At 57.0% G+C, this 26,013-nt stretch overlaps 2 protein-coding genes across 2 annotated transcripts in view; both read right to left on the reverse strand.

The window, feature by feature from the left end:
* The window catches only part of MGAT5B (alpha-1,6-mannosylglycoprotein 6-beta-N-acetylglucosaminyltransferase B), a 72,507-nt gene extending 68,063 nt beyond the window's left edge, over positions 1-4,444 (reverse strand). Inside the window, exon 1 of the mRNA XM_075111072.1 lies at positions 4,228-4,444. Coding sequence (XP_074967173.1) covers positions 4,228-4,295 — 68 coding nt within the window. The 5' untranslated portion in view covers positions 4,296-4,444. The remainder of the gene's footprint in view (positions 1-4,227) is intronic.
* A 16,260-nt stretch (positions 4,445-20,704) lies between these two features.
* The window catches only part of MFSD11 (major facilitator superfamily domain containing 11), a 34,234-nt gene continuing 28,925 nt past the window's right edge, over positions 20,705-26,013 (reverse strand). The window contains exon 15 of the mRNA XM_075110971.1: positions 20,705-22,086. The gene's annotated coding sequence lies outside the window, so the exon portion shown is untranslated. The remainder of the gene's footprint in view (positions 22,087-26,013) is intronic.

Below are 26,013 nucleotides of genomic sequence, written 5' to 3' on the forward strand. Positions count from 1 at the left end.
AAGGGCATCGGTAAAACTGCCTGGCATCCCTGTGCAGGCACTCCAGGAGCGAAGCAGCTCAAGCCCCTTTTATTTCCAAGGGACGTGCCCTGGGGGTGTGGGAAGCAGTTTAAACAAGCTACAAGAAGTATTGTGCACACAACTAATCCAGGCTCCTGCCCCCGAAGGCCTGTCTGTAGGCATAGCTGGCATGCCCTACAAGTCAGGGGATCGCAGCCATCCCCTCCCAGGCAGATGCTGATGAACCATCAAGCTGTGGCATTTGCATGTGAAGATGACTATGGACCTCAGCCCCTCTCCCAAGGGAGACCTTGGAGAACAGCTTCCAGAGACCTGTGGTCCAGCTCTGGCAGGGAGGTTACCACAGAGGCAGCAGAGCATCCCCGGTGCTGCAAAGCAACATGGTGTCCCATAAATTGCTCGGGGAAGGGGTGATTTGGGGACATTAGTCTGTTCCCGTTATCACACCCCGTGCCCAGCGATGCGGCACAGTGCTGGGTCTGGCAGAGGCTCTCGGGAACACTGAGGGGGGATTGCAGCACCCATCTCAGCCTTGGAGGGATGAATTTGTCCTTAGAGCAGGAGAGAGGGAAAGCTGTCTGCCGTGGCACCTCCCTGGCAGGAGGGGACAACAGCACTGTAGAGAAGGCACAAGCTGGAGGAGGAGGAGGAGGAGGAAGTCAAAGCCCAGCCGTGCCGCACGGCTGAGGGTCCTCCCTGGGAGCACGTCACGGTACAAAACCCAGCCAAAGGCCCCATCCTGCTGCCAGCTGCCTCCTCCCCCAAGGGGCATTTTAACAAAGCATCACCTGATTAAATAATCAGAGGTGATCCTGCTCCTCGCTCTCACCCCTCCTACTGAACAATATCTTCATCATTATGCAAGATCTTGTTTATGCATTTTAATCTTCATAATTATACTCTGGCAAGGAGAGAAACACTGAGAAGACAGAAAAAGAGGAAGGAAAGAAAAAGATTCAAAGGTGATCTGTGCTGTAGCATCTCATTAGCAGACAATCTTTTTGATTCTGACTGGATTACAGAGAGGGTGGGGGAGATGCAGGATGCTTTTTTCCTAAGAAAAGAGGGACCAGAGCCTAACCAGGATTAATGTGCCTAGGAGAAAAGCAGATCCAGCCCAGCAGCAGTGCCCCAGGGAGCAGGGAAGGGCACTCAGCCTGAGGACGCAGTCTCTTTTACTTTATGCTGATCTTATCCAGGTGAATAAAAACACTTGGCCCAGCCTTACCTACGTGGAAATTCCTTGTGCAGAAAACACTCTGAGGTAGGTAAAACACACCGGAGCCCAAATCTTCCAAACTGCCCATCACATGCTCTGGGCTCTCTGCCCCCCAAATTAAGTCTCACTCACTGAAGACCATGGAGCTCCAATGACCAAGTAACATCTACTCTGCACGCTGGCTTTGCCTGTCATCACACGTCACGTTTAATTCATCACCTGGGCATGGTTCTGGTGCCAAGTCCCTCTCCACATCCTCCCCAAACTGAAATGTTCACGATGCTGGGTTCTGGCCTGGTGAGAGAAGGAAGCCAAATTCCCCGAGTCTTCAGTGCAAATTGGAAGTGATGCCCCAGTCATTGCAGACTTTGGCCCATGGAACTGAAAGCTGGATGTGGCCAGCAGGGTCTGAGCAATGAGCTGGCAGGCGATGGGGGGAGGAAGGCCAGCAGCACCCAGCGGGAGGGGGCTGTAACGCTGGGACTGTCTGTCTACGGTACTGCAGGCGGGACCTATGGGGAGAGTAATTACGCAGGTGTACGGGGAACCCAAGGGCTACAGGGAAAGGTAATATCTTTTATTAGACAAGTTTTCAACACTCAGGTCTCTTGAACCCAAAAGCTGAGGCACAATTTCTAGCACCAGCAGCCAGGCTAATAAAAGACACGTCCTCGCTTTGCTCAGAGCCCAGCGCTGTTGCAGTGCTGTTGAAATGATGCTCAGCCACGAGAATCTTCTTCCACAGAGGGGACCATAGTTAATTCTTTTACTGGCCAGTGTTGTAGACACATGAGAAGCCTGGCTTTGGTTTCCAGCTGACAAATTTGCCTGAACTCCCCACGTTCTGCAAAACCAAGAGCTGGGTGAGCTGGACCAGGGCTCTCCCAGCCCCACAGTGAATTCTTGCCCGAGTCCAGCACTGTCACAAATGAAACGCCTTTTGGTGCTGAGAGGAAGTCAGAGCCATCCTTGGACATTTCTACAACCAGTTTCCGCACTAATTTGCTCGCTCTCCCCTTGCCGTTTGCTGCAGGCGATTTCACAGCTCAGGGCTGTGCATTGCTTTGCTAAGGATGTCTGGAGCATGATTAATGAAATGTTTTGGTGCAAAGGGTCAGGTTTCCCATTCGCTGTTTGCCGATGGCACCGGCCGCCAGGAGTGTACACCAGGCAGAGGATCGAAGCATGGGCTTCTGCAGAGCAGCGAGGCTTTGCCCAGCCAGCAACAAGCACCCGATTTACAGGACCCATCCTGATTGTCGGTATCCGCTACTGCTCCTGCAAGTCATCCCTGATTCACACCAGCCGAGAATGTGGGGTGCTGATTTTAGGGGAGCAGCGCTGATTTGCACCGGGTTACAGCTGAAGTGGGGCAGTGCCAACGCTAGCCCATGCTGGACTGGGAGTAAGGAGACACAGGACTGTGACATGGAGAGGCCAGGCTCAGCAAGATGCCAACATGGAGGAGGTGCAGCGCTGGACACTGTGGGACAGCTAGGAGAGGGTCTTGGGAATGTCTCCTCTTACACAGGGAGAGGCTGACTGGTTAACGACAGGGTAACCCCGCTGGCTCCAGTGGCACCCGTACTCGTGTGCACTGGTTTGAGAGCAGAAGTCAGCCCAGGGCACGCAGAATGGGCTGTGCAGGTGCTCTGCTCTGGACACCAGGGACCCTCCAGCCTGGTGCTCTCCTACCATCACAAACCCCTCGTCCACATACATCTTTGTCTCCAGCGGGACTTTGTGACCATGCTGCAACTCACCCCCTGCACTCCCCCAGCCTGACCCCAGCTCACTGCTGAAGATGGGCTTCCCCTGCCCCAGGAGTGATGCTCAGGGCACGGGGGGAGAGCGATGCTCAGGGCAGTCATTTCCTCACTACGGACTTCAAACCTACTTAAGAAAGCAAATAGGCAAGCAAAGAGCATACGCCTGGGGTGCGTGTGTCCTTCCCACCTCTCTCACAGTTACTCCCCACTCCATGCTCAGAGCAAGCCCGAGCCGAGGGGGCCCCTTGTGCCCCTGCTCTGCCACCGCTTTCCAACACCACCTTGGCCAAGTCCCCCAGCCCCAGGGCACTGCTGTGGGATCCAGCCGCAGGAATCCCTCCAGGCAAGCGGTGCAGAGCCAGGCAACTCCAGGGGAAAGGCAGGCAACATCTCCAAACCTGAGCACAAGCAAGCAGCGCAAACACAGCCCCATCCTCCTTCCCGGCTCCAGGCAGTGGCCTGGGCTAAGCAAAAAGGCAGCAAGCAGATCCCTCCGGTGATGCCAGGTGATCCCTGGCCCCCAAACACAGTGGGGAATGCTGGCAGCTGCCAGGCTGGGCTCACCCCTCCCTGTTCTTCACCCCCTGGCACCTTCCCCTTCTGTGGGCTTTTGGTCCCTCTCCCCATAACAAAAACAAGCAAGTACCAGCATCTCCCATGTGTCTCAAGCCTGGGAGCAACCAAAGCGCATCTCCGGTGAAATAAGGAAGCAGGAAAGGGGAAGCAAATGCGTGGAGGGGAAAATGGGGAAGAGTTACACCAAGCGGAAAAAAGCAATAGGTGGGCACAGGCATGCTGAGCCAGAGGGTTTCAGGCTTGGATACCAACCCCAGCCTCGCTGCTAGTGCAGGGTGGGTTTCAAAATCCCCATCAGCACCAGCGGATTTAAACCAGAGGAACGGCTTCCCCCCCGAGTGCCAACACCTCCGAGAAAGCTATTTAACAAGACAGCGGCAAACAGCCCTATAATTAACCCCGGAAAGAGACCGGCGCGACGGGTGCATCGGGGCCGCCAGGCAGCGAGCGCGGCAGGACCAGCAGGCTGACCTGCGGGCAAACTCGCCTGGACCCCCGACATCCTAAGCTGGGCTCAATCCCCCGCCCGCGGCGAGCCCCAGCCCCCCACGCGAAATGTGTTCCGACGCCCCCTCCCCACCCCGCCGGGCCGACCGTGGCGGGGGAGAGCCGGGGGCAGGGACAAGCCAACAGCAACTTTACCTAAAGGGTCTCAAGGTGACGAGGCATCTTCTGACCATTATCTTCCCATCCGCGTTGACTGTGATCATCGTTCAAAGTTGCGGAGGGAGCGGGGAGGGGGCGGCCCCCGCACCCCCCCCGCACCGAGGCAGCGAGCGGGGCTCAGCGGGGGCGCATGGCGGGGCGCGGAGGGGGCGCGGAGCACCTCCCGCCCTACCCCTACCCCTCACCCCTACCCGCTGCCGGCCGAGCCCATCGCCGGGCCGCTCCGCTCCGCGCAGCCCCTGCGGGGCGCCGCGCCCCGCACCGCCCCGCACGGCTCCGCGGCGGCAGCTCCGCCCCGCACCGCCCCGCACGGCTCCGCACCGCCCCGCACGGCTCCGCGGCGGCAGCTCCGCCCCGCACCGCCCCGCACCGCCCCGCACGGCGCGCCGTGCCATCTAGCGGCCGCCGGGCTCCGGAGCGGGGGTACCCCGGGGGCGGGGGGGGTACCCCGGGGGCGGGGGGTGCCGTGCAGAGGGGGACGCGGCGGTGGAGGCGTTCTGGGGGGAGGGCGGCCGCAGCCCCGGGCAGGGGACAGCCCCGTGCGGTGACTTCGGGAGCCGGGGATGGCCCTTAAGGGGGGGAACGGGGAGGGGGGGTGTCAAGCCAGAGACGCCACCGTGCAGCCCCCGCGGGTGCCGTTTGCTCTGGGGGCTGCGAGGAGCAAGGCAAGCCCCGCTTCTGGGGGAAAAACGGGGGTCTGGAGTCAGGCTCTGACCGCACCAGCCTGCGGCTTTGCTCCCCCATCACCCCGTTTTCTTTCTGGGGGTGGGTCATAGGCACGGCCCACGACGTGGCTCCCAGTGCCCCGGGCACCCCTGGGTGCTGCCAGAAGGGCCCGGGTGGCGTGGAGGGGCCAGGGTGGCAGGGAAGCTTTCTTGGGAAGACAAAGAAGGGGCCATGAGAGCCGAGGCAGGAGAAGCAGCTGCTGAGCTCAGCAGAGGTGTTCCAAGCTCACGTGTGAAAGGTGACAGGCACAAAAAGCCTCCCAAAGCTTGGGACTTAAAGGAGCCGAATGTGCACAGAGCCCAGAGGCACCCCGTTTCCAGCCCCCGACTCGAGGACGCCCAGCCAGCATGGGGACACCCCGCCAGCGGGGAGGGAGGGGAGGCATCGCCCTGCGTTGTCCTCGGCGCGCACGTTTGGCCAGGCTCTGGGACAGGACCAGGCTCTTGTCTGGGGGGGCTGTGGTACAAACAGGGCCCCCCCGTGCCACGCTGGCCCCATGGCTGGCCGTCCCTCTCGGCACTCAATACCCCCATGGGCACCATAAAGCATAGGGTGACGGTGGGGTGACGGTCTTCCCCAGCCCCTCTCCATCCTGCTTACTTCCCGAGCAAGAAACGTTCCTCCAACCCCAGCAACCTGGCACGGCTCAACCGTCTGCTCTGCGAGCGCTGGGCAATTGCCGTGCCCTCGCAGCGTGAAGCAGCCAACACCCCCTCCTATAAACTAACTGGGGGCTCCTTTGGCTGTGCAGAATCCTGTTGTTTTCCCGTGAGGCTGACAAAAAGGAAATGCCATATTATGACCGTTGTGATGCTGTGACTGCAATTTCCATAGCGGTCCCAGGCACTCATTCTGCTTCCTTCCCCCTGATGTAAACTGGGGTGGCCTTGGTCAGCAGAGCTCCGGGTAGCATATGCTGCAGCAGCAACAGCCACAGGTGAGCTCACAGATAAAAGACAGATGGAAATTTTCCACGAAAAGCACTTTCTTCCCATGAAACAGCACTATTTGCCAGGCAGAAGTGAGAAGGAAAACCATATCCTTTAGGGTGTCATAAATACAAAACGATTTTTGTGTTCCTCCACAATTTTCATGGGCAGGGGACAGGGAAAGAGTCATTGCCACAGGGGGTCTGAGCAGGATAATACTGGGCTGAGGCAGATGGACACACAGACACACCGAGGATTTGCAGAAAGGGTGGCTCAGAAGCAGCAGTCAGTGCTGTCAAGCCAAACACGAACCCTTAGGTCAGCTCCCCTGGTCTTCAATACAGGCAGCCCAACATCTCGGCAAGGACATCCCACCCCAAAGCCCATCCTGTGGGGACCTTACGGGCATGCCCATGCGACCCGCTGAGCCGGACAGACACCTAACTCCCGCTGGGGTGCCTCAGGGCTTGCTGTTTTGGGTGCAGTTGGGAATCTTCTGGTGCATCTGGACTTCTCTGGAAAAAATACATCTGGTTTTCCTAACCTGGCCCCTGGGAAAGGAGGGAAGGAGCAGACGAATGAAGGTGCTGTGGGCATCCCACTAGCCTGGATCTTGCTCCTGCCTGCGCCCTCCATTCCCAGCTCCTGCTCCTCTGACAGGAGACCCTCCATCCCCATCTGGGCTGTAAAACCACCATAAAACCTGGCATTCCCCCACTTGCTCCTCTGGGGAGCACCACTCCAGCAGCGGAAGGCAGAGCCTTTCTCTGAGCCCAGCTCAGCACAACGGGCTGGAAACCTTCCTAACGCACGTACACACACTACATGAGGTGGTCAGCGGAGCAGCCAAACTGCTGCCTCCCCTTGCCAGGAGCCGGCTGTGCCTCCCTGAGAGGCTGGGAGAAAAACCTGCCCTGGGGATGCATAGCAGGGGGCTACGAGAGCTCCAGCATGGGGTGAATTTGGCTGTGGGACAGGACCCCCCCTCTCACCTCTGCAAGGCTGGTGCCGAGGCCCCTCTGCGCACCCCACAAGCTCTGGGTCGTGCCAAGCAGCAGCTCTTCCCTGAGGCCGATGGCAGCAGCGTCCCAGCAGGGAAAGGCCAGGGCACAGCAAGGCATGACACATTCATTTTGTAAGGCTTAGGGGTTCGGGAGGTCGGGGGGCAGAAGGGGCTGGGGAGGAGATGATGCCCCCCTATGCCTCACTCCAGGGCTCACCCCAGGCTGGGTCAGGCCCCCAGCAGCCCCCCAAGGGCCTGGCTGTTTCTCAGGCAGGCAGAAGGCAGCTCAGCCACCTTGGCTTCCTCCAGGCACCTGCTGCAGCGCCAGCCAGCAGAAAATACGAAATAAAGTGCAGAAATCTGCTCTTGGCAATCCCCATTCAACAAGCTTTACTTTTGCCAATAGGCGGCAACCGTCCATTACCCCGCGCGGCAGCACACGGGTGTAGCGAGGGCGTAACAGCCCTGTTAGCAATGTGCAAAACCCCATAAACCTGGTGATTACCAGGGGAACACCAACGGGCAGGGACACGTCCGTGGCCAGGCGAGGGAGGGAGGGAGGGCACCAGAGCCCGCTGCTCTCACAGAGTCACAGAATGGTTGGCAGGGACCCCTGGAGCTCACCCCGTCCCACCGCTGCTTGAGCAGGCACCCCCAGAGCAGGGGCACAGGGCCGCGTCCAGGCAGGGGGTGAATGTCTCCAGGGAAGGGACCCCACAGCCTCTCTGGGCAGCCTGTGCCCCTGCTCTGGCACCCGCACGGGGAAGGGGTTTGTCCTCATGTTCAGGGGGAACCTCCCGTGTTCCAGCTTGTGCCCGTGGCCCCTTGGCCTGGCGTTGGGCACCACTGAAAAGAGTCTGGTACCGTCCTCCTGACACCCGCCCTTCAGATGTTTATAGGCACTGATGAGATCCCCCCTCAGCCTTCTCTTCTCCAGGCTGAACAATGCCAGGTCTCAGCCTTTCCTCCCAAGGGAGATGCTCCGGTCCCCTGATCATCTCTGTAGCTCTCCATTGGACTTGCTCCAGCAGTTCCCATTCCTCCTTGAACTGGGGAGGTGGCTCAGGGTCACCTCGCTGCCCCCCAGCACCCCCAGGGCCTGCTCAGCAGAGCCGCTGGCCAGCAGGTCACCCCCAGCCTGTGCTGGTGCGGGGGGCTGTTCCTCCCCAGGGGCAGGACCTGGCACTTGGTCATGTTGAATCCCCTGAGGTTCCCCTGGGCCCAGCTCTCCAGCCTGCCCAGCTCTCGCTGGATGGCAGCACAGCTTCTGGTGCATCGGCCGCTCCTCCCAGCTTGGGAACGCCAGCAAACTCGCTGAGGGGACGCTCGGTCCCTTCGCCCAGGGCATCGATGAATATGTTGAATAGGACTGGGCTCCTTGTTGTAGGTCTCCTGCCTCTCACTGCAGAACATCCAGCCCCATCCCACGTCCATGAGGCCACGTGGGAGAGGGATTGCCCGGAGACGGGGAAAGGCACATCCCGTACGCACAGCCCGGGAGGGGGCTGGCGTTGGCAGGAAGCAGCAGTTGCACTCGCAGTGCTGGCCAGGGAGCCAGGCATTGCCTCTGCTGCTCTCAACTCCTGCCAGCGCCGCCACGTGAAGGATTCATCACCCCATGGATAGAAACGTGGTGCTCGCTGGCCCCGCAGGGCCCTCGTCCCCAAGGGGAAGCGCTGCAGCAGATGGTCCCTTCCCTGCGCTGCTGCTTGAACCAAAAGCTTAATTACCTACCAGTTTGCTGTCTGTTTAGAGGGATAAATCTAAAATCCAAGGATGGTAATAAAGCGGTGAATTATCTTCTTCGTCAGCTGAGAAGCAATGGCCCCAAAAATCAATATGCTGAAGTTATACGTACACACACACACACACACGTATGTTTGTTGTTATTACAAATCAGGCAGCAGCACAGAATGGAGAGAACCACCTCAGCAGCCAGCTGGTACAAAAGAAACCAGTTTTCCACCATTTAGAGCCCCTGCCCAGCCAGAGGCAGACATGGAGCATCTCCAGTACAGGCTCCAGACAGCCACGTCGGCAGTCCTGCCGGTTAGCCAGGGCAGCGCTGCGGTTCCAGCTCCGACACTGGAGCATCCTCCAGCAGCCAGGACTCACCCTGTGCCACCAGCCCAGCAAAAGACCTCGGGAATTTTCAACTGATCTTGAGTAACCACATCACCGTGAGTCCCAGAGCTCCCTAACCCAACCGGTGCTGGGCAGAACACGTGGTTTAGACCACCACAGCTGGAGAAGAGGGGTTATCAATGCAAGGTGGGCTGTGAGCCACTGTAGACAGTTTAAAATATCACATCCCTGTAAAGGGCACAGACTGACAGAGCTGCTCAGCTGCGGGCAGCACACCCGGACACAGCTCCAGACAGGTCACGGTGGCAGCATTTATGTTGGCTTTTGGGAGCAATGCCTGAGTCCTTCTGGGTCTCCAAAGGCACCCCAGGACCCTCCAGACAGTCCCCGCTCCAGCCCAGGACTCTTCAATGCTTTCCAAAGCCTGGGGCTCAGACTCTGCCCATGTTTCTTCTTGGAGCCTCCTCTCGAGTGTCAGGCTACTGGGTCTTCATGGATAAATAATGATCACAGAGGAGGAGAATCACAGCAAACCACCGAGCTGTGATGTGCTACGACAAGCTACTTTCTCAAGTTCTCCCTGCACACTGTTTTGCCCTTGAGATAAGAAATATAATTTGATTGCAGGAGCTGCAATGCTCAAATGCTTTGGGCCTAAGATCACTTAGTCACATAACTTCTCCGGCCCCCTCAAGCGACATTGCTGGGTACAAGGCGCTCTTTATTGATATAAAACAACTTAGCTCCACCACTGGCTCAGCCTCAATTACTGCATTCACGCCTCTGTCCATCTCTGTAGCAACAAGGCAGAAAGGCTTCGAGCCTGGTACCGCTCTCCTGCGCCGGCAAGCATCACCAGCCGCCCCGCCAGCACCGCAACGTGCTCTCGCTGTGCCAGGGGCTCCCGCAGGCACCGTCGGGCCGCGATGCCCGTACAGGCGGCCCCGCTCCACCCCTGTAGTACATCAAGGCTTTCTGCCTATTCCCCCTAAATTTGCTCGTATGTCAGTGTTTGGAGCGGGCACCGGGCAAAGAGGAGGGAGGGGATGGCACTGTCCGAAAGCCACCTTTGCATCCCCACGCGCAGGATGCTCAGGAGCCAGAGGAGTTCCCAAAACTGCTGAAAGGAGCCAAGAGAAACCCAAGAGGGACCGTGGCTCGTGGGACATCTCCAGCAGCAAGCAGCATGGATGGCCTCGCTGCTGCCACAGCACTGAGGCGGCGGGTGTTGAAGGCTCATCTACTGGTTAGAGTCCCTGTGATTGCAGCCTCCAGAAGATGCAACGTTTCCCGTCAGAGCTTGAAAACCAGCAGCGCTGCTCAGCTGACAGGCGGCTGCGAGGAGGCACCTGACACCACCCCGGGGGGTGTTTTACCCACCACAAGGGTCCCTGGGGCTGTTCTTCAGTCCTTGGGGCTGTCTGCATGGCTGAGGTCTCAGTGGGGTGCAAAGTAACCCAGGACAGATGCTGTTCCCTGGGCCAGCAGCTGGGAGCCCAGCAGCGAGGTGCAGCACTTGTGCGCTGCTTAAAGGTCAGAGCCAGCAGCATCCCCCGGGCACGGATCGGGCTGGGTTAGAGGCTGGATGCAGCCCTCAGGCCAGGCTCTCCCAGCTCTCCGGACCGCTTTGTGCCGCTTGGGGAGCAGGAGGAGCACTGCAACCCCCGCCAGGCTGCGGCCGCAGTCACCAGAGTGCTGCAGCCCACGGTGCTGGTAGCTCAGCCCAGGACATACTGCTCGGGAGGTGCACAGCCAGGTCAGGGGTAAAACATGGGACCCTACAGCTCCCATCAGCACAGGGCAGTGTCAGCACAGCCTTGCGTGGGGAATTTGGGAAGCTCCTGCCCTTACAAGCCTGTCAGCCCTGTGAATCCTTCACTTCCAGTAGCTGCTAATTCATTTACAGCCAAGGAAAACAATACAGGTGAGAATCACTCCTCAGCTCCCAGTAGGATTATGAGAGCAGAAGGGAAGCTGGATTTCCCTTTCTTTTCTTGGAGAAAGAAATTAGTGCATTTCTCTTACATTGTTAATTAAAACCAGCTTCACCAAGAAGAAGATGCAAAAGGTGGAAGGAAAGCTTGAACAAGTTTTGTCAGTCAGAAAGGCTCCCTTCCCTGCTGCAAGGGGAGATGCCCAGAGGAAATAAGAGCAGCAATTAAAAATTAAAGAGAAAGGGAGAGCTGTACAGCAGATTACTGAGATATATTTGTATCTCTGCAGTGCGTTAATAGGGCTGCGATTCCCCTGGGGGAGCTCCTGACACCCGTGGGCAACAGAGGAGCCTGCGGTCGCGACGGCAGTGGGCAGCTCTGCCCACGTCAAGCCCCGGCAGGGAAGGGGAAACAAAGAAGGGACCAAGCCTGGGGTAAATGAGAGCAGCAGGGGAGAATGGGTGGGAGATGCTGAACCACAGGTCCCAAGGGGAAGAGAACATCCTCGCTTTGGGTGAGGCTATTTGAGGCTAAACCCCCCCCCACACACAGAGCCCCCTCCAGGAAGGGGACAAGGCAGCATGTTCTGGGTTGGATCCGGACACCTCCAAAAAAACCCTCAGACCCGAGGGCTGGATCTGTCCCTTTGCCGTGCAGACTTCTCAGAGCTGCCAGTTCGGCTTTGCTTCCTCCTCTGCCTTGCCGTCACACTCAGCTGAGCAGCGTTTTCCAGCCCAGTGCGGTCCCGGGAGGACACTCCATTGCTCAGCCATTGAATTAGCATCGAAAGGACATCGCACAGGGGAGACCACAAGAAAAATAGGATGGAAGAGTCTTCCAGGCTTGTTAGCACATTGCACTGAGCCCCAGCCGCAAGTGCTGCCTCCCCAGATAGGGCATGCCCTGTCACCCCACTGAGTATTTTATATCCCCATGGCCCCAGGGCTCAGCCAAATGAGCTCGCTGACCCGGTGGCATCAACACACACAACTTGGAGGAGCTTTTGAGCTCAAGAAAGGAGGATGCAAAGTGGTGCACCGCAGGGCTGGGAAGAAGGGAGAGCTTATAACCCCCCACGAAAGCCTCCCACATGTACATGGACTTACACAGGGCACGGAGAGCCTGAAGTGAGCCCCAGGAGCCTGGGCAGGACACTCACACCCCCTGCAACGCCTCTGGGCGGTGCCCGAGCCAGGAGTCACAGCAGTTGGCAGCGGGCTGCTGGAAGGCTTGTACCAGTGTTAGCCAAATTAGGAGGGACAAGGCATGTCGAGCTTCAGCTGTCATTAAAGAAAATAAAGTTGGGGGTTAGGAGGGCAAGAACTCTCCACCCTTTTAATTACTGCAGGAGAGTCGCCGCTGCTGAACAGTGCCCACAGCCCTGCCTGCTGGGGTTTGTAAGGTTTTTGCTGCCTCTGCCCTGCATGCACGGTGCCCCCAGGCCTCGCAGCCACAGTCCAAGCACTCAGAGGGGAGCTGCAGGCACACGTCCCAGCACCCCATCCCTTGCATCCCATCAGAGGTGAGACAAACGTCATTGCCTCAGCCAAGGCAGCCCCCAAAGCTCCCCCAGACATTGCTGTACCCCAGGTAAAACGCTTCTGTCAACATGCAAGCGCAGCTCTGCAGCCAGGCAGCAAGTGCATCCCTCTGCAACGGGAGCTGTACGTCTTCATTTCACATCTCATAAACCCGTGCTGCTCCCTTGCTTATCCCTTGGCTAACGAAGTCCTGGCTCTCCGCTGGTGCTGCCTCGGCTGCCGCGTCCTGGGCAGATGCACTGCTGGGATCCCCCACGCCAGCTCCCCTTCCTCTCACCCCACCTGTCCCCGGGGAGGGAGCCCAGGAGGGTACAGGCCCATGCCATTACATCCAGGGAAGTGATACAGCCCCACCAGCAGCCAGGGTCTCCACAGGCCCCTGCGTTGCTTATTAATGTGCACCCATTATCCACGAACCAAGCATTCATGCATGACATCTCCACAACACCGACCCCAGCATCTCACGTTTCTCACTGATAATGGGGAAAAGGGCTCAGCCATTGCTGCTGTGGGTCCCCAGGGGCTGGCAGGAGGAGGTGGAGGAGGCGATGCTCTGACCACCCCAGAGCTGGGTGGGAATGCCAGTGCTTCGCTCCAGTAATGAGCTGAGCCTCATCTCTCTGGGAGAGCTGCCTGTTGGGGATGCTTGGGGTGCCTCTGTGCTGGGGACTGGGCACGGCAGGAGCAGACCCCAAACAGGGTCCTCCGCTGTCCTGTTTTGGACACAGCTGGTGGAAGGGGGAGAGCAGGAGAGCCCAGCATGGACTGAGGCTCCCTGGGGTGCCCTCATTGCAGCGAGGGCAGTGGGAGCCTCCAGATGGGTTTGGGGGTCCCTAACGCCTGCTGTGCTTTCCTTCCAGCCACCCCTCAGTAACCAGAGGGACAGACCCCTTCCCGGGCTCTGGATGCTGCCCAGGCCCGTCTCTCACTGGGCTCAGCCAAGCTACTGCACCCCAACAGCCCCGAAACTCACAGCAGCAGGACCTCGCCGAGCACAGCAGCCCAGCTCTGATGGAGGCAGGTACAGGCACTTTTGTTATCAAGCCTCTCTCTTAACACAAAGCACCTGGTAGATGCTGGGAGCCACCAGCACCTTCCTCACCCTCTGAGCCCCATCCAGAAAGCGAGGCCAGCTCCGGGCACAGGGCACAGCCCCAGGAGCCGGAGGTGCTGGGGACTGTCTGAGCGCAGAGCAGCTGCGGGCTGAGGAGGAGGCGTCAACCACGGACCTCTCCAGCCGGCCGGGGAGGGAGGCTCAAGGCGATTTCTCTGGGTGCCCCCCAGCCCTAGCTATGCTGAAGGCTGCTACGTCGGGAGGCATCCTACTGCCTCACTGTTCAGACAGACTGGGAGAAGTCTCATTTTGCAGCCCCATCTCTGCCAAAAGACTTAAAAAAATCACTCAGGAAATCATAGATTGTCCTTGCTTTTCAAATTCATAGAGGAACAATTGGAAAGCCCCCAGCTATGGGCTGAGATCATGCAATTAGACCATTAAAATATAAACCTCTGAAACCCTCAGACATTTAAACCTGATAGGCCATACGAAGAAAAATGTTCACTTTTCGTATACAATGAGTGGAAATCATTTTAGATTTTTATTATTATTATTTTAGAAGGGAAATAAGCATATTTCAATCCAGTCAAGAGTGAAATTGAGTTTAACAACAAAGCAATTTCTATTAGTGGAGACCCAGCAAAAAAAAAAATACAGATGAATAGAAAACTCACAGAGAAATGTGTCAGACAATGGTAGAATTAGGAATTAAAAGCGACTTTGCTTTACTGCTGATAATATAAGCACATAATGATGTGCCTCATCGCTAATGTGCTCCCTGCACATATAAACACTGTAAAATCACAACAGCAGAAAAGATTGGGATATAATTCTGCCCCCTCCCAGCAGGGAAGGGAAAGGGGTGCTGTGCTTTGCCAGCCCCTCCAGGGCTGCTCCACCTTCTCCTAGAGAGCACCTGGAGCAAGATCCAGGCCTTCACATCCGCAGCAAGAGCATGCCTGCCTTGGTCTGGGCTGGAAACGGGGTGGCTTTCAGTCCCGCTGAGCATCTGGGGTGGCCCCCCCCCCAAGCAACCTCATGGGCGTAACCAGGGAGGCAGGGGGTACCCTCCACGCCGGGCTGCTCCTGCCTGTCCTCTGCTGCCTGGGCCCTGGGCAGCATCACAGGCAGCAACCTGGCAGGGCTCTGTTCCCAGGAGGCAACTGCTGTTGGGAAAGGATCTCTCATCCCCTGGGACGCTTCCCGGGGTGCCTCTCATCCTGCCCCTGCCACCCGAGGGCACCAGTCCTTGCAACTGTCCAGGAGCTCGGGATGAGCCCCCCACAAGGGATGTGGAGCGGTTGCAGCCCTCTCCCCCAGCTCCCAGCCCCAGTAATCTCCTTGGTGAATAATAACCTGTAATTAGCTGCTTTGTTTGCTTTGCTTCAGTGTGCGGCTTGCTTTCAGGATGGCCTCCTGCCCCGCCATCCTGGCAGGGGCAACGGAGAAGAGAGAAGGGTGTTTCTGCCTCCTCCAGCCTCGATGCCCCGGATGGAGGCTGCGAGAGGAGGGGACCCCCCGCACTCCCACCACCCGCAATTGTGGGGTCTGAAGCAGGGGGTGCTCAGCAGGGGCAGATACACGGGGCAACGAATGGGCAGCATCCCTGCTCAGGAGACAGGCAAAAGGGAGGTCCCAAAGCTGGGCACACCTGCCTCACAGCCGCAGCCTGGACCTGCTGAAAACCACCCTCACGAACACCAACTCCTGGCCAAATCCTGTCCTGCCACGCCGGTTGTGCATTTTCCTTCATCTGCCCACCTATCCTTTCCCACCCTACTCTTCTTCACCTTCTCCATTCACTGCTCTCACTTTTGGGGACAGGCAGCATCCAGCTCTCGCACATCCCCCGTGTCCCCTGCCACCACCGAGCCACGAGTGACCCCGAGGGCCCACGTCCCTGGGCTCAGAGCATCACCACGGGTTCTCTCCAGGACGTGGGCAGACACCAAGGCGTCATTGCTCCTCATCTTCAATCGTCTCCATTGCCAAGGATCTGGGTCGTTGGCTTAAAAATTGAAAGTTTGAATAGTCTAAAGTATCAAATCTTAAAGCAATTCCACTGTCCTAAATCTTTATTTGCTTTCAGGATTAACTTCTCATCTCCAACGTGGCAGCTCCACTTGTTTCTCCTCAGCAGGATTCACAGTTTGAATATGGAGACGCAGGAATATTGATCGCAACAGGCATTACCAGACGGAATTTTTTGCACGTTTTTCTTTCATTTTTCTTTCTTTCTTTCTTTCTATCATTCTTCTCCTATAGATGAACCAGTGAAGGTGAACTGCTGCAGGAGCTGGAGACGGGGTCGCCAGGCACTCCGTCACGGAGGCTGAGGGGAATGCAAAACTCAATTTCAAGCAAGTCCTGCTCCCTCTGAAGTCAGTTAGGCGACTTCCAAGGACCTCGGTTGAGAGGAGACGGATGGAGGCAATCAGGGCGAGAAGCAGTTGAGTAAAAAAGCAATAGAAACACGGAACAATTCCCTAAAATATTGCTGATCCATCAGCTAAGAGAGTCTGCGAAGGAAGAAGGCTCTCGACACCTGATTTTGTACCAGCCCTCCATCCCCACCCTGGCAGAGCCGGGCCGGGCGCGCTGCCGAAGCCACCCCGGCCACAGGGTCCCGATGCGGTGGGTGGCTCAGACATGGCACACGGGGGCTTTTCCCCGGGGCCGGATCCAGCCATGGGTCAGAGACCCAGACATGCCTGTTAGGGATAAGCCCTCAGGCAGCCCCAGAGGGGACTCGTCCCCGTCCTGGGGGATTCCCCTTTCTTCAGGCTCAGGATCCCTCTGGCACAACGTGGGTCCAGAAAGGGACACCACGAGGAGAGCACAGTGGCATCCATGTGAGCCAGAGGGGCCCTGGCGGGGATGGAGAGCCGACCAAGGACAGGCACCTCCTCAGGGTAGGATGGTTTGGGTTTTTTCCCTTACATTTACTTATGCAGGAGGGAAGAGCACGGGGCTGGCAGAGCATGTGTTCCCACATTTACCCACGTCAAAGCTGTCTCGGAGCCTGACTCTTCTGAATTTCCAAAACCAAGAGGAGAAAATCAGAATCAGCAAATTGAGGAGCAATTGGAGCTGCCCTTGGCATTCGTAAGGATTGATAAATCTCCTCCAACACCAGTAAATAACCAGACTTGGCTCCTCGCTCAGTGGAGGGAGCATCCCCCCTCCAAACACTGGCAATAAGACACTTGCAATTACTGCTTTGTCTCCTGGAAACTAGTAAATAATTCAAACTCACTCCTTTTTTTACTTTTGTTTTTCATTTTAATTAATCCACATAGAATTTTGTCCTCCAAACACAATCACAGCAGCACAGGAGCAGCAGGTAGAGAATCTCATTACCCAGCTTACCAGCCAGATCCTAGAGCCATTATTAACGGAGACTTCACCGCGTGAGGAATTAATAAAACCCGACAGCAAGGGGGGAGGGAAACGCTCTTTCAGGAGCGCATCGCCCGCCCCGGCTTGCCCCGGGATGTGCGATGGTTAGAGATGCCGAGGGGCTGCCGCGCTTTAGGGACAGCCAGCATCCTGCCTCCTGCAGCACCCCGTCGCTCGGCCCTGCAGCCACGTGCCACCTTCCGCACACATGCTCCAGGAGGAGCGGCCAGGTTCAAAGCAAGGAGGGGATCAGCAAAGCTGCCCCAGCACATGCAGGCCATCGCACAGACTCTTGCCCAGCTGCTGGCGAGAGGCAGAGTCCAAATGGCACGTTCTCCCGGGGCTACGTTAATCCTTCCTTTCCCTCTCGCTGCAGCCGTTACACCGGTAGCAGCCGCATCCTCGAGCGCTGCCTCAGCAACAGCAGCTGCCCTGGCCTGGGGGTGGCATACGGAGATGCAGACACGCAGGCGCTCCCAGGTACCCGCACTGGGAGGAGAGAGCCGGACCGTGTCCCCCATCACCCCAGCTGTGGGGGGAGACCCCCATGCCCAGATGCTCCCGGGGGTTTGGATCCTGCCCCCACGCTCACGCCGCGAGCCCCCTGTGCTCATGGCTCTCCCGTAGCGCCTGCCCACCCATCCCTAGGCACTGGGTCCACTTTCTGGGCGACCCCCCGGGGAGGGTGTTTCTGTAAGCGCCCAGAAGAAAACACCTCCTCCTTGGAGCACCCACTGTACCAGCGGGCTTTCTCCTGACACGAGGCAGCCCCGCTGGGGCAACGCTGAACACAGGCACGCACACGAGGGACACCCTTCTCCCGAGGGACACTGCACGCACGGCGCGCTCGCGAAATGACTGCCAGAGGGGAAAATGCCGCGATTACCTGGGTCTGCCTGCACAGAGACAGGGCACGGCCGTGGCCGGCTGCCAGCACGTGCTGGTTTGGCTCTGTCTTTCTTATCTGGTTTTTCCTCCTCGTTCCGCCAGACCTGGGGCTGAGAAGCGCCGTGTCGGGCGTGCAAGCTGCTGCGCTGCGAGGCGGGGAGGTGGGATTCACTTAGGCTCGATGGTTTCCCTGCCTTGATCAGCTGCACTTAGACAAACAGCAGTACATCAATAAGCAACTCTAATTAGAGGTGTTAATAGCACTGGGAGCTGGGGGAAAGCACATCGAGGCAGGAGGGAGAACCTAAGGAGAAGGATGGGAGGAGCTGGGAGACCTGGGATGCCCAGAACCTTCCCTTTCTGCTGCACACCCAGCGGGTGGGACAATCAAGCTCCAGGAGCCGACGTAAAATTGCCAGGGAAATATCCCCCGTGCTGATTATCTTGAATAATTTATGCAGATGTTATCATACATTCATATTTTATGGCCGCCTTGCAAAGCTATGATCATGATTATTCACAACCATTTGCTCCCTTCCAGAAATCTCCATCAGTGGTAGGTGCAGGGACGAAGCTGGCGCGCGAGTTATATCTCGGGGACCTCAGCTCCCCATGGCACTGGGGCAGCCGCCTTCCTGCGGCACTGGGCAGGTTTTGCCCCTCCATCCCAGCATCCACCCCCCCCAGTACCTCAAGGGGACGGGCAGCCCGGGGCAGAGCGGACAGGAGACACCGAGAGGCACGGGCACAGCACGGCAGCACCGCTCCCACCACGCCCCCGCTCCTGCACCCACCTCCTCGCAGCCCTCCAGCCCTGATGCTGCCAAGCAAAGAGGCTCGATGGCCCTGAGGAGGGAGCCAGGAAAGCGGCAGCTCCCACGGCACCATCCCCTCTGCCCAGGAAGGCGTCCCAGAGCGACGCCGAGCAGGACAAGCGGACAGGAGCTGCTCCCGGGGGAGCGGGTCCCTCAGTCCCGAGAGGGGTACGGCTGGGGTGGAGGGGACCCCGGGGCACCCACTACCTGACACATCAGCTGCGCAATCCTGCCAGCTCCAGCGCTCCCACTGCTCTCCCAGTGGTTGTCTCCCTGGAAACTGGAGCTGGTGCCGAGGCGGGAGGCAGGAAGGGGCATTGCTTCCCTTTAGGAAAGGTGGGCGGCCGAGCTGTGCAGCAATTCCTTCCAGCGCAGGGGACGGATGAAAGGCTGCGGCTCCTCCGCTGCCGGACTCGAGGCGTGCAGGCGGGACCCTTCCTGCCAGGGGCTCCCCGCGGCCGCCGAAGGGCACGAGCCATCCCCCCATCTCCCCGTTGCTCCACATCTCCATATGCTTTGGGGTCGGGGATACTCAGCACCTTGACTCAAGGCCACATGGGGCAGTGACGGTTGCTGCAGGAGAAGCCCAGGACTCTGTGAGGAGCCAAGAGAGAGGAGGAGGAGGAAGGGGCAGGTAGTGGATGGGGTGGAGGAGAAAAGACAGGAGTAAGAGGAAATTCTGAGGAACATAAGAGGAGGTGCTCAGACCATGCTGGAGGAGGACGTGGCTGCGGGGAAGCCTGCCAGCACCCAGCAGAGCAGAAAGTCAACGATACTAAAGCAAAGACATTGGATATTTTAATTCTGTGCAGCTCCTGTTCCTCAGAGGACAGCAACGATGACCAAAAGGCAGGCAGAAATTAAACAAGAGGCATCTTGGTCGAGTTGTTCAGCCTGTGAAAGGCACGAGGAGCAGAGCAGACACAGCTCAGAGGCGGGCAGAAAGGACCGGCCCATGTCCCCAGCCAGCCCCAGTGCCACCCCCGTGTCACACATCCCTGCGAGGCGCCACAGGCACTGCCTCCCTGCCGCCTTGCTCTGGTTCCTGCTGTTATTCCTCTCCCTTCGGGGGCACCCCAGCAAGCCTTGGCTCAAGCCAGGCTGCCTCCGCCTGCAGCAACTTCCATCTATTTCAATTAGAGAGCCTTCCCCGAAACGGGGCCAGAAACCTCAGCTCCTGCGAGGCAGAGCAGGGGGAGGCAGACAAACGGCCTCTGCCATGCTTGAATCCACTGCTTAGAGCCTCATTTATCATTTACCAACAATGCGGGCGCACCCAGCCTCCCCCGCACCGGCCAGGGTTAATCAGGTTTGGCCCCTGCCAACAACATCTGGCGGCCGGGGAAGGAGCGCACTGCATTTCCAAAGGCAAGCAGGAGCCTGGGGACTCACCCAGAGCTGAATTTCCTCCGTGAGCTCGCAACAAGCCCAGAGCACTAGCGATTTATTAGGAGAGCTGCCCCTTGGAGCAGCCGCAAGGCAATAGTACAGGCACCTGCTTCAGCAGGGAGGGGTCGTGAACATCATGGGTGATTTATGGAGCAAAGGCTCTGCTTTAGCACAGGGCGTACAGCATGGAGTGACCCTCGGGGCTGGCTGGGGCAGGAGAGGCTCCCCCAAGCCCAACGGGTCCCTGGGTGATGAGCCGTGGGTGGCAGTGCTTAGGAACAGGGACGACCCCACCTCCCCACAGCCCAGCCAGCAGCACGATGCCAAGCAGGCTACGAGCCCCGCTGCCCACAAGCTGAGAAACAGGAGGCAGGGAGACCACAGCTCAGCTATGAGCCTACAAACAAGGCTTTTGGGGGTTTTTTAAATGTTTTTTTTTAGGGAAGTGGCTTCTCCAGTTTGTGTCTGGAGCAGCCAATCAAACCCAAAGAGTTGCATCTGACTGCAAGGGGAAAAAAAAATCCAGGTCTATTAAAAATTATGAAAGACACCTTGACAGTGTCCTTTTCATGTAATTAAAAACCTATTTAAAGGTATGCCAAATGTTTACTAATTAAATGATCGCTTCATTCTGTAGCCATAATGAAAAAAGTAACTGTGATACTTTTAGTAAATCCCAGGTTTTTAAAGAAATAATTACTTTATAGAAAATCAGTAACTAAATTAAACCATTCTTCACCCGCTGTTAGTTTTGCTCTTTTGCTCATCTTGTGCAGCAAGCTGAATCCTGAAATTACCTGGGACAGGTTTTTATTCTGAATAATGAATATTTCAAAGGAAATAGGAATAGAGGAAGAAGAGAAGTAGGAACCATTAGCGGGTCCCCAAACCTTAATACGTGCCTGGTCGGAAAAGCGTGGCATGGTTGGAACAGTCCAGAACGTGCCCGCGTGGCTGTACACCTGGTGCACTGATGACAGGTCTCCATCACTACTGCCGAGAGAAGTGAGGACCAGAGGCAAAGGCTCCCCAGCTCGGGCACAAAGCGGGGTCAGCCCTCTGAGCAAGATTGCCATGCTGTTCGTGGAGTCAGCCATGGACTAGGCTGATCACCGAGGATGAGAGCTGGTGGAGACTCCATCCTTGGAGATATCCAAAAGCCAACTGGACACAGTCCCGGGCAACCTGCTGTGGGTGGCTCTGCTTGGGCAGGGGGTTGGACCAGACGACCTACAGAGGTCCCTCCCAACCTCAGGCAGTCTGGGATTCTGTGATGACCAACCCGAAGAGCAGGAGAGCAGGAAAGATGGTCTTGTAGGAAAGGCGATGCTGCACACCACAGCCCTGCCTGCAAATCTCAGCTCCACGCTCAGATGCCGCCGAGAAGCATGTAAGATCTTTGTGCCCTATTTGCAAAACAGGGTCCTCAGCCTATAGCACGAATTCCTCCACGGCAGGCCTGTGCGCTTGGTGAGCATTTACAGAGACTGACGTGCTGCAGCCGCACACCCCACGGCTGCCCAGACACTGCCAGGCTGCCGATGCTCCCCCCTGAACAGGTCTGAGCTCAAACACAGAGGGGGCAAGGAAACCAAGCGCTCCCACCCATGTCATTAATAAATACCCATCACAAGAGTTTCTCTGTGCCTCCTCCTTCCACAGACACTCTCAAAAGCAATCCTGGCCAAGAGAGGGCTCTTATTTCTGTACCGGGGCACACAGCACTAAATTGAACATGGCTCCGTAAGCCACACAGCGCTTGTTTTTCAGCCACGGTGTGTGCGTGTGCTTCAGCTCATCAGCTCTACCTGGCTCCTTCTGAGAGGAGGCACAGACTTTGAACACAAGCCCGCACATCTAGGCTGACACTAGGTGAATATAGAGGCAGGCAACGGCGCAGCGGTGACCAAGCATCTGTGCAGGCAGGCAGCGGATGGCTGGCTCCCAGTTGTCGGGTTGCAGGGGCCTTTGATAGCAGATGGAGAGTCTGATTGCATTTGCTGATAATGGATTAGTAGGCTTATCTTTGATCTCGACTTTCTCCTGGTTAGCTGATTTCTTGAGGGGCTCTGCGGGGAGGTGTTACAAGAGATTTATTAACAAGATGAACTGCAATGCCAAGAAGAGCTACTTCTGCAAAATGCACTTTCCCTCTCACTCTCTCATGCACGCACAGGCTTACACCCGCACCCTGTTTGAATGCACTCAGCATCTTTCCTCCTCGGGGGACTCGAGCAGATCTGCTCCTTCCCTCGCGGTGGGCTGGCAGAGGTTCATCAATGCGAGGGGAAGCTGCTCTGTCCTTGCCCAGCCACCCAACAGCCTCCAAAATACTCTTATTTGCCAACAGCAAATGAAAGCACCTTAAAATTTAGGCACCCAGGGCAGAAGAAACAGTAGGTAGGCGCAGCTGTGTCCCAGTGTCCCCGTGTCCCCAGCACCACCACAGCCTTTCCCCAGGGCCAACCTCCTCCCAGCTGCTATTGCAAGGGGATGTGGGAGCCCAGCTCTTCCCAGGGCCAGGGAAACAGGCAGCACCTCCAAAGATGTCCCGGTAAAGGGAAGGAGTGGTTTTAATGCCCATGGGTTTTTGGGAGCTGGGTCAAACTTGCAGGCCAGCCTCTCGGCTCAGCTTCTACAGAGAAGACGGATGCTCCCCACTTACCTTACACAGCTCCAAGAATAACTGAGCCCTTCCAGCAGCACAGCCTGCTCCCGGCTGCAGGGAAGCAGCAGACACCCAGTCCCCTCCTGGGTGCAAGGTGGCTTATCTGGGCTGCCTGAAGGCAGGCATCACACCTGGAAGCTCTGCCTGCCACGGTGTGTTCGATTGCAGCCCTGAAGCAGGGCTGTTCCTGCAGGGATTGCTCCCAGCCCTGGGAAGAGCTCGCTACTGGAGCTGCATGTTGCTGGCCAGCAAGTCTGAATAATTCATTTTCAAGCGATTTTACTCAAACATGATCCACCAAGCACACCTCATGCTGCCCCAGAAGTGGGTTATTTTAGCAACGGCCCCATCCTGCAGGTGAGGAAGCCAAGACCTGCTCCAAGGCACCTGTCTAACACCAGCAAAGGAGCCAGGATTAGAAATTCAGAGCTCAAAGCTCGGCTCACTAGACTGCCTCATCTCTGACACACATGGACATGGCACGAGGTGACACTGCTGAACTTTTGAGATAGCTGTGAGACAGCTACCTACCAAGCAGTAGCTACAGGGGAAGGAAGGAGCAAGGGGGCGGGGGGGGAAGAGAGAGTGATAAAGCGATAGGGGATGCAGACAAGCAGCAGTGAAAGTAAAGGAGAGGGAGGAAAGCAGCAAGGTAACCCACACATGCATCACCCCAAGTCCACCATGAGAGTTTTTGCTTGCTTTCTCTACAGGCACGAGCCTTTGCAGCTCCTAGGGAATGGGGTTGCCCAGTCCGTACTGGTGTTGCACGCAGGCAGAGCGGTGCAGCCACGCGCACGACCTGTGCTGCCAGCCAGACTAGAGTCTGGCCTCAGGCTAGACTGTGCATGGCCTTCTGGAGAGTGCTTGGCTTTAGGGAGAAAAGAGCAGGCCAAAGCCAGCCCACTCCCACCCCCAGCCTCAGGACCTCCCAGAGCACATCCCGGAGCAGCGGCAGGAAGGGGAAGGTACCACTGCATCTGCTCTGCCTAAGAGCCGTGTCCTGAGCTGCCTGCTGCTAGCTGGCATGTCCTGTGCTGCCCAGCACGGTTTACCCCTACTCCCTTCCAAAGCAAACACATCAGGTGACAATAAAGCAGACAACCCACCTGGGTGGATTCTGAATTTTCTTTGCCAGAAATTCTCATCAGCTGCAATATCTCTGTGCTTTTGGACCTTGCCGCTGATCTACAAACCCTTGGCTAGCGAGAGCGCGGAGCTCCCCCTTCCACTAAAGTGCACATTCATTTTCCCCAACAAAACCACCCACTGATCTACAGCACAGCTCTGCACAACAGGACATGCCATTCCACATTAGCATAATTATTTGTATTGCAACAGCATTCGGAAAGCCTAGGCCCAGGTTGTGCAGACACCATGCCAAAGAATTGGCAATTCAACTCAACAGCCGTTCATTCGTCTCTCTCTGGTGCTCGCGCGAGACATCAGCGCTGCACAGCGGCGGCCAGCCCAAGAGAAGGGTTTCACATTTGACCCCAGCGGCAGTGGTGAGGATTCAGCCAGAACCCAGATTCATACAAAAGGATGCAATAAATGAGCACGGGGCTGCAGGAACAGGAATTGTCCTTAAACAATAAGCAGGCTGCTGCATGTTTAATCTTGTTTCACTACAAGCTACATAAATTGGCTTTTTCTGAAACAATGGCCACGGTGCACACCACCACTGTGCCTGGGAGCCTGACAGCACCTCAGAACTATGCCTGGGGTGAGCTGTTTCCATTAACCAAACCCCAGGTCAGATCAGAGTAATCGTGCTGCCTTTTAGCAGCCCACTTGCTCTCTGAGAATTAACCCTTTACCTTGTAACCTTATCTCCCTGGGGAGTGGTGTTGGACTGTCCAGTCCCCAAATGCCACTGCAAAACCAAAGCATGGGTAACCCCCATGGACAGAGACCAACAAGCCTTATTCCTTCTTTTCTTATCCATGTTGCACGTGGCATATTTGCAACAGATGAGGCCCCAGGCAGAGGAGGAGTGTGGTAAGTGTGCAGCTCAAATTGCACAGGAGCTGTTCCCGTGTCTGCCTTCAGGCCCAAGGATGAAAAATGAATTCAGCAACCAAGCCACAATTCATCTCAGCTGGCTAAGGTCTGCCTTTACGGCCGGGATCCAAGCACAGACACCACTTAGCCTGGCCAATTTCCTGTGTTGATGCTTCACCCAAGACCCTGGCGGGAGAGACTCATTAATTACAGAGGCTGGAATTGTCTCTCTGCTAGATAAGGGGGAAGCCAAATGCAGGTCAGCAGCTCCGTGTGCCCAACAGGGCGATAAACTCTGCTAGCTAGTGCTGCTACAAACCAGCCCTGGCAGGGGATGACACGAGTGCTGTGTGCTCAGCTAACCCCGGCCGCGGGCTGCCCCAGCTACAGGTCCAGCTTGGTGGGTGGAATACTGATGCCTTGGGGGAGGAGAGATGCTGCCATGTTCAGAACTTTATTGCCAGCTGTAGCCAGCTAGAAAAGGCTTCCTACGCTCCCCTCGGGCTCTTTGCACCTGCTTATTTTCACCCACACATCTGCAGGTGCTTTGCGAAGGAGGTCAGGAGCTCTGCGGAGACACCGTGCCCCACGGTCAGCCAGCAGCCGCAGGGACAGGATCTGTCCCCACTGCATAGTTGTGGCGCATCCCCACCCCAAAGAGGGCCTGTGCGGCCACACTGAGAGGGTGAAGGTGCCATCAAGGTTATGCACGAACCCTCTACCCCAGCCAGGCTTCTGACGAATCATGTTCAATGCAAAAATACGATAAAGTGCCTCCCATTCCACACAATATTCTCAGAGGATAGTACTGAGAGGCTCTTAATCGCGTTCCTGAACCAACAGGATGAAGCTGCCAACCCAGAAAGAGCAGGGTAAGTTTCCAGGATAAACCTCATCCTCAAACGCGCATCCAGACCAGCATCCTGCCCACCAGTCCCTTACCGGCTGGCCATGAACTTCCCTGCAATACCCCATCTCCCTAGCCCTTCCTGCGTCCCTCTTGCCCTCCCATCTCTCCAAACCTCTCTCCTCCACAGCCAGGAGGGTTTGCTCCAAAATCCAGTCCTTCCCAGCAGAGGCTAGCCCCACACCTCTCCCAGTTCCTCCTTTGGTTTCCCACCTGAGCAGACCCCAAACACAGGACCTGCAGCCTCCACAGCCATTCAAGCAGGGACAGCAGCTCCTGCTGGCTCTTAGCTGGAACAAGGAGGTACCTTTACACCAGGGTCCTGATGCAACTAAAATTGCCAGTTTGCCCATCAAAGGGGGCCCAGCTCCTCTCCCAACCCCTCAGCGATTCCTGGTTTATGCCCTGTGACAGAAC

The sequence above is a fragment of the Phalacrocorax aristotelis genome, chromosome 16 (assembly GCF_949628215.1).
Source record: "Phalacrocorax aristotelis chromosome 16, bGulAri2.1, whole genome shotgun sequence".
Lineage (NCBI taxonomy): Eukaryota > Metazoa > Chordata > Aves > Suliformes > Phalacrocoracidae > Phalacrocorax > Phalacrocorax aristotelis.